We start from the raw sequence: 8,192 nt of genomic DNA, 5'->3' as shown, positions 1-8,192 counted from the left end.
GCAGAGCAGGCACAGTTCATTTATCGATTTCAAAACCACAGGGATGTTTATTGGCGCTGTAGCTCTGTAGCACTACGCTTATTAGTGTACAGAGGCTTCTATTACATGTCAATTACATTAGAACGTTACAGCCTCTGACAGAGTGAACAAGCGGCAATCATCGGGGTCCAAGCACCGTGCCCTGTTATACAGCCTTATTTATAATCGGTGTGGGAATAAACATAAATTCCACAGCAGCAATTACATATGCAGAAGTAATTGTGTGACTGCGTGTGACAAATAAACCTTTCGATTCCACAACACAGAACAACTTTCATAACGGTTATAGTATAAAATAATAATATATACTAAGAATAGTATAAAATGTTCAGCTCAAGAGGAAAAACATAAAACTAAATAAAATAGACTTAAATAATAATAATAACAAATATACGTAATGTCTGTTTTGATTTAGTCTTATGTTTTTATATATTTTATCATATATATTTAATAAAATATTTAGACAGATGAGCATACTGGGATAATTGCGGTTCCTAAACAGGAAGAAAAGTTTACGTCTATTTTTGTACGTTTTGTTGTTTTTCTCAAAAAAGTTCTGAAAAGGTCATGTCTGACCCATATTTGATCCAGGTCAGATCCCTAGTAAAAATGGCACGAGGGGTTGCACCTGTTTGGAAACTTGCTAATGCAAATAATTATTTTTATTTATTTATTTATTTATTTATTTATTTATTGCCTATTTTACTGTTTCTCAGCAGCAGGGAAATAAAAACCAGGGCAGGACTGGATTTCGGGTTTTTTGACTTGATGTAAAGAGAAGACCAGGTGTAATACAGTGTGTCCCAGTTTCTGGTTGAAGTAGATCACGTAAATTAGGGGGCGAATAACCAAGTAGAGTTTTATAGATGGCCGTAAATCAGTGGGTTTTACACTGAAGGCCATTAATCCAAAGAATGAAGGGGACGGTGGTGCGTTTAGCACAGTACTCATCGCCCAAACACTGAGCTGATCTGGGATCAGAGACTGGTCGTGAGCGTTCTCTTCAGACCCTGATATGATTGCAGTGTGATGGTCTGGTCTGATCTCTTGTTTATTTTGCGTGTTTGAGCAGACTCTGCCGTGCCTGGTGCGGATGTGCAGTAAAGACCGGTTATTAGAGGAGCGGGTGGAGGGGGCGGAGACGCTGGCCTTTCTGATGGAGCCGGATGTGGAGCTTCAGCGGATAGCCAGCGTCACCGACCACCTGGTGGCCATGCTAGCAGACTACTTCAAATACCCCAGCTCAGTCAGCGCCATCACTGACATCAAGAGGGTGAGACACACACACACACACACACACACACACACACCTACCTGCAGTCATCAGATCATTTTATCTGTTCAATGACATTTGAAGGTCACCATTTAAAGACGTCATTAATCATTCATATCATAAATAGCGTGACTAACACAGACGTGTGTATTTCTGTATTACGGAGGCGGCTGCAGTGAAGACGCAACAGTGATGCTGGCAGACTCTCTCTCTCTCTCTTTCTATTACTCTTGCGCTCGCTCTCTCTCTCTCTCTTACTCTCTCTTACTTTTGCTCTCTCTCTCTAGCTGGACCATGACCTGAAGCATGCTCATGAACTCCGGCAAGCAGCTTTTAAGCTCTATGCGTCTCTGGGGTCCAACGATGAGGACATTAGGAAAAAGGTGACCCTTCTACTCAAGAGCTGTCCCCTATTCACTCTCCCCTACCTGCAAAAAATCCTTAGTGTACATCGTTAGTATGCAATATATAATGCATGCGTTGTGGGATTGATGAGGGCACTGAAAATCCGGTAGTAAGGTTTTTTGGATCACTAGAAAATGCCAGATCCTCAAAGTGGTGCACTATGTAGTGAATAGGGCACATTTCAGGACACAACGAAGGTTTTGGCCTATAGCTGACCAGTAAAATGAGGCACGTGATGGAGGACAGGAAATTCCGGTGGAGTGACTTGGCACCAGGACTAGTTGTCCTACACACTTAAGTGCAGTTCCTTGTTGATCCACTAGAGGTCTTTTCTTGGGATTCCAGTCTCCGTTTAATTGTATTTATTATAGAGCCAGTTGAGCCAGACCGGTCCCACTGGTGATGGGTTGATTGATTGATTAATTGGTTAGATAAACTAAACTTTCCAATCAGCAAGTGAACCATTCAAGCCTCCAAACGCAATGTTCAGTGTAATGAGTGTTTTGTGTAGAACCAATACCTTTTTAATAAGGACGCCATGAAGAACCCTCTCTTTCCCTTCCTGCAGATCACAGAGACGGAGAACATGATGGACAGGATAGTGAGCGGCCTTTCCGAGTCCAGCATAAAGGTCCGGTTAGCCGCCGTCAGGTATCTCCCTCCTTCTTCCAAGTGTGACGTGTCTGGCTGCCCCAAAATTTGATCTATGGACACTCTTATTGTTACACTTGTTATAGTAATAATTATTTTATACAGTCATATTTTTGTGGATGAAATAAATTATAAATATATATTTAAAAACACATTATTTATATATATATATAACCTGATTTTTTTTTTAATTCTGGAATTTTTGAACATTAATTACCTCTTTATATTTTAGAAATCATTTGAAATTATGTTACACAGCTATATCTATCTTTTCTAGTTTAACGTTTATTTCAAATGAACTTTTAAATCAAAAAAATAATTTACCCCCCGGACCCGGTTCAAACCCTGTGTCCAGAGTCAGAGAGCACACAATTGGCTGTGCTCCCTCTGAGTGGGTAGATGGTGCTCTCTCTCCCCTTTGTCACATCACTCTTAAAGCGACGTTGGCCGGCACAGGCGTCTGTTAGCTGACGTATCGGCGCTCGGTACCTGGCACTTTCCTCCGAGCGCGTCGGCTGACCGGTGATGCCACATTGACGGCAGTTAGAAAAGAGGCGGTGGCTGGCTTCATCAAATTGGGGTCTAATATGACCAATATTGACCTGATATGAGCTATTGTTAGTCATAATGCACATCATGCATATTTTAGATTATTGTTTTTATCTTAATTAACCTACAGTAGTAGATTACAGTAGTGTTTGTTGTCAAAACTCATGATTCCCTCTCTTCCTGTCTGTCTCTCTTTCTGCAGATGTCTCCACAGTTTATCGCGATCCGTGCAGCAGCTGAGGACGAGTTTCCATGACCACGCCGTGTGGAAGCCGCTCATGAAGGTCAGATGTTTTATTTCTGGCCGCTGTTTAATTGCTGTTGATCACGCTGTATGAAGCGAGGGCTTTTTGCTGACGTGATCTGCGTGTGTAGTTGTTACAGAACGCCCCAGACGAGGTGCTGGTTATGGCCTCTTCAACACTATGCAACTTACTACTGGAGTTCTCACCCAGCAAGGAGGTAAGGGATGGACACACACACACACACACACACACACACACACACACACACACACACACATATATTTAATGTGTGTTTATGAACTGATATGACCGTTTCAGTCCACTGTTTTGTGACTAGAGTTGCTCTTGTCTCTGTGTGTGCAGCCCATCCTGGAGTCGGGGGTGATCGAGTTACTATGCAGCTTAACGCAAAGCGACAGTCCTGCACTGAGGGTCAACGGCATTTGGGCTCTTATGGTAAGAGCTGCTGTGCGAATGGACACTTTTCTCTGAGCGTCTGTGTAAAGACGGCGTGATTGTGTAAAAAGTGTGTGTGTGTGTGTAGAACATGGCGTTCCAGGCCGATCAGAAGGTAAAGGTGGAGATCATGAGGGCTCTCGGGACGGAGCAGCTTTTCCGCCTTCTCTCTGATCCAGACACCAACGTGCTCATGAAGACACTCGGCCTGCTGCGGAACCTGCTCTCCACGAGACCAGTAAGGCCCACACACGCAAACTCAAGCTAGGATTGGCCGAAATATTGCACACACGCAATGCCCCCGATACTAGTGAGAGCGCCCACTCCGACGCGCACACAGTCAAACCGCTGCAACCAATGCAACATCGCCGGGCAGCCAACCAACACGACCTGGAGGGTGCCTGTAGAGGGGATGGGTAGACAGGCTGTCCCGGGGCCTCGGCTGTCGATGGCTGGCAGTATGACCAGCGATCCTCTGATAATAGTGGCAGCACTAGACCACTCTGAGCTGCAACTGAAGCAACCTCAGAGGATGGTGTTGGGTGGAGGGGGGGGTACTTTTGGTGGTTTCAGTGAATGACAGATGGTCTCGGCAGATTATTAACCCTAATACACACAGACACACACATACACACACACACACACACACACACGTTAATCCTCTCTATATTTCTGATAGCACATAGACCAGATCATGAGCTCGCATGGGAAGCAGATCATGCAGGCGGTCACACTGATCCTGGAGGGAGAGCACAGCATAGAGGTCAAAGAGCAGGTGAGAAAACACACACACACACACACACACACACACACACACACACACACACACACTGTTCATTAAAAGGCCCATATCCTACTTCTTCCCCTTGTGTTATGTATTTCTCAGTAAGGTTTTATGCACAAAAATCATAATAAATGTTTCTTTTCCCTGTAAAATGATATACATAATGATATAAAGATGTAAATAACCCCTGTTCTGATTGGCCTCTGGCCCCTGTGTTTATTTAAAAAGCAGCCCAGGCTGAAACACTCCTTATAACTTGAGTGTGACAGGGTGGAGCTAAACTGCTGTAGGCTGTGTAGGTGGATGTTGGCTGGTTTTGGGGGGCTCTTCTTTTATTACCAGTTATTAAGGCAGCTACAGTAAAACAGTGTAATCCAGATAGTTATTAATAACAGTATTATTAAGGTAACCTGTGATGTCTCTAAAGGCTTGATGGAGTGTGTTTAATGTAATGCTTGTTCTGCAGACTTTGTGTATCCTGGCCAACATTGCTGACGGCAACACGGCCAAAGAACTCATCATGACCAATGATGACATGCTCCAGAAAGTCAAGTACTACATGGTACAACGTCCGGACTTACAGACACGTCTAATTATCATACACTGCCATTATTATTGTTGTTGTTGTTGTTAATAATAATAATAATAATAATAATTTTATTATTATCATTAATAGCTCTTGCTATGGAGGCAGTGCCTTTTCAACTTGTATCAGTTTTTACAGTAAAATAAAAGCAGTGTTGTGGCAGATAAACATATAAAATGAATATAATTATATTATTCATGTACTTATTATTGCAAATGATGTAATTAAAATAATCAATAGTAATCTGTAATTGTGATTGATTTGTGTGTGATTACAGTTACAGTGAAATGTATATTTTATATAATCTTTAAGTAAATAACTATCCTATAAAATATGATGTATATAAATATATATATTGTAGGAAAACAAACGTCCTATAAAATGTGTTGCAGGGTCACTCGAACGTGAAGCTGCAGCTGGCTGCCACCTTCTGCATCTCCAACCTGGTATGGAACGAGGAAGATGGTGAGGATCTGCTGTTAGAGACGCTGTGTGACTCTCTCTCGCTCGCTCTCTCTCTCTCTCTCTCTCTTTCTCTCTGTCTCTCTCTCTCTCTTTCTGTCTCTCTCTCTCTCTCTCTCTCTCTCTCTCTGTCTCTCTCTCTTTCTGTCTCTCTCTCTCTCTCTCTATCTAATAGCTATGTTTCTGTATTAAGTTATTAGTAAGTTATTGCTTGTAAATGGCTTAGAAAGTAAAACAGTGATTATACATAATGAAATGAATTATAGTGTGTAAAATAAAGCTGTGTGTGTGTGTGTGTGTGTGTGTGTGTGTGTGTGTGTGTGTGTGTGTGTGTGTGTGTGTGTGTTTTTCATCCTGCTCAGGTTCACAGGAAAGGCAGGACAAGTTGAGGGAAATGGGTTTTGTAGATATTTTACACAAACTCACCCAGGCCTCAGATCCAAACCTCTGTGACCGGTAACAGCACACACACACAGCTACACTCACACACACTTTTTTTGTCCCTGCCATGCAAAAACATTGCATCTCCATTTGTGCCATTTTCTCCATAATGTGAATCTGGCAGTTCTTTATATTGAGTCAGAATTCCTGGATGAATGGACCAATAGAAATGTCCCGGAACAAAATCCTCATGAACAGACTTCCATTAAAAGCTGACATTTAGGAGATGCACTATATTATATTAAGTATTAGGATACCCGCTCATTTGTTGTTTCTTCTGAAATCAAGGGTATTGAAGAGTCACTGTCTCTAGACAGAAGGCTGTCTGCTAGACTTTGAAGGGGCATTGCTGTGAGGATTTGATTGCATTCAGAGACACAAACATTAATGTCAGGATGTTGGATGAGCATCCCCCTACTCTCAAAAACATTCCAAAATAATTGCGAGGAGCATCATCCATCATTCCAGAGAACACCGTTCCTTCACTGCTCCACAGCTCAATGCTGGGGGGCTTTATACCCCTCTACTAGCCCACGCCTGGTATTATTAGCCAGCATGGTGCCAATTATTAGGCTCTCTGCTGCTGAGAGTCCTGTTCTATTGGTAATGCCTCTCACAGCTGCATCGGCAGTGGGTTCAACTGAAAGTAGCTGAATGCATTCATTAGAAGGGGTGTCCACAAACATTTGGACATGTGTATCTTTCTGCCTCTGTGTGTCTCTCTCAGGGCGAAGACGGCGATGCAGCAGTATTTGGCGTGACGCTGAGTGAGAGGCAGGGATTCTCCTGGCCGAGCGATGGAGAAGACTGGCCTTCCACGGATCCTTTTTTTTTTTTTTTTGGAGTTTTTTGGCTTTTTGGTGTTTTTTTTGTTTTTGTTTGTTTTTTTTGCACAAGACACCTTTTGACTTTCGGAGACTCCTCAGATATGCCCCGTAACCTAGAGACATGGTTGCCAGGGGCAACACCAAGCGACGGTTTGGGCTTTCAGACGTTTTTGGCTTCTGTGCTGAATAAGTTTTTTGTTTAGTTTTTTTTTCCTCTTTTTTTGGACTTGACGTGTTTGTTGAAAGAAAAACAGACTCTCTTCTGCTTGTGCTGCAGTGCCACCTGGTGGTTTTCGGAGGCTTTGGTGCTTTGGACTCCGTCGAGAGGAGGCCGAACGGTCTCGGACTGCTAAGCTAAACAGACTAAGGGTAGGGTCAGAAGGAGCGTCGCCTCCTTGTTTCAGTTTGCTGACTCATCATTATTGATATTATAATTATTATCATATTAATTATTAATGTTGTTTTGAGAGGGGTTTTGTTTAGGAAAGACAAAGCTTAAAAAAGACTGCTTTTTTTTGTGGATACATACCTCGTAAATATATAAATATAAATATATATATATATATATAAATATATAAATATATTTTTCTCGATTTATAATTTTCCCCCGGATTTTTTCTTTTCCTGGTGTGCTTTCCTCTAAGTGGGTTTTATTCGGAGAGACACGAGCAGAACCTGCTAAAAGACAGAGCTGTGAGGACTACTTTTTTGTGCGGGGGTTGAAATGCGGATCAGAAATGCGTTAAAAACAGTACCAAAAAAAAAACCTAAAAATAAAAGTGAAATTCTGTTGAATCTCTGAACTGAACCTGATCTGAATCGGATTTGAGGAATGCTCATATTTAATGTTAAGATTAATCATCATGTATTAATTCAACTTAATTGATTGATTGGTTTCAGCTGTTCAGCCGCTTCAGGTGTTTCACTGTTATTTCAACGGACTGTTATTTTTAATGGAGTTCTGTAAAACTCGCCCCTCAGATGGTGGAAATTTGAAAAATATGAAGACCCCAACACCCCACCTACCCACCCCACCTACCCTAGGTGTAAGGAGCGGGGTGGGAGGTGGGGTTCTGCCAGTCTTTGTTGTTACTGTATTTTTATTTCCCCCCCTTTATTATCCAGACCACCCCCCCCCCCCCAAAAAAAAAAAAAAAAAAAAAACTCCAGCAGTCGGACCCTCTTTTGGAGCTTCAGAGTGAATGTTTCTATTGAAATATATGCAGACCTCTGCCATGGAGCTGCCCACTGCTTTGTGTCTTTTGTCCAGCTTGGAGAGTGACCTCTACAGTCTGAGCTACAATATATATGTATACACCTCCTCTACTGTCCACTCACCTAGAGCTCAGTGCCTCTCTCTCTCTCTCTCTCTCTCTCTCTCTCTCTCGCTCTCTCTCTCGCTCTCTTGCTCTCTCTCTCTCTCAGCATGTCCTACATTAAACAATACGTCTGTGACTGTCTCATACAGCTCCAG

General features: G+C 42.4%; 1 protein-coding gene across 2 annotated transcripts in view; it reads left to right on the top strand.

Moving 5' to 3' along the window:
• armc8 (armadillo repeat containing 8) overlaps positions 1-7,940 on the top strand; it is a 17,866-nt gene extending 9,926 nt beyond the window's left edge. The window contains exons 11-22 of one of the 2 annotated variants that reach the window (XM_072686618.1): positions 1,112-1,312; positions 1,600-1,695; positions 2,286-2,368; positions 3,120-3,201; positions 3,293-3,379; positions 3,526-3,618; positions 3,707-3,856; positions 4,298-4,393; positions 4,869-4,964; positions 5,381-5,453; positions 5,813-5,906; positions 6,619-7,940. In XM_072686618.1, the coding sequence (XP_072542719.1) occupies positions 1,112-1,312; positions 1,600-1,695; positions 2,286-2,368; positions 3,120-3,201; positions 3,293-3,379; positions 3,526-3,618; positions 3,707-3,856; positions 4,298-4,393; positions 4,869-4,964; positions 5,381-5,453; positions 5,813-5,906; positions 6,619-6,652 (1,185 nt within the window). In that variant the 3' untranslated portion in view covers positions 6,653-7,940. Of the gene's footprint in view, positions 1-1,111; positions 1,313-1,599; positions 1,696-2,285; positions 2,369-3,119; positions 3,202-3,292; positions 3,380-3,525; positions 3,619-3,706; positions 3,857-4,297; positions 4,394-4,868; positions 4,965-5,380; positions 5,454-5,812; positions 5,907-6,618 lie in introns of those variants that run through there. The other variant, XM_072686619.1, reaches the window with a different exon arrangement.
• The last annotated feature ends 252 nt before the right edge of the window (positions 7,941-8,192 follow it).

The sequence above is a fragment of the Salminus brasiliensis genome, chromosome 8 (genome assembly GCF_030463535.1).
Source record: "Salminus brasiliensis chromosome 8, fSalBra1.hap2, whole genome shotgun sequence".
NCBI classification, from domain to species: Eukaryota; Metazoa; Chordata; class Actinopteri; order Characiformes; family Bryconidae; genus Salminus; species Salminus brasiliensis.
This window is presented reverse-complemented; position numbering and strand designations above follow the sequence as displayed.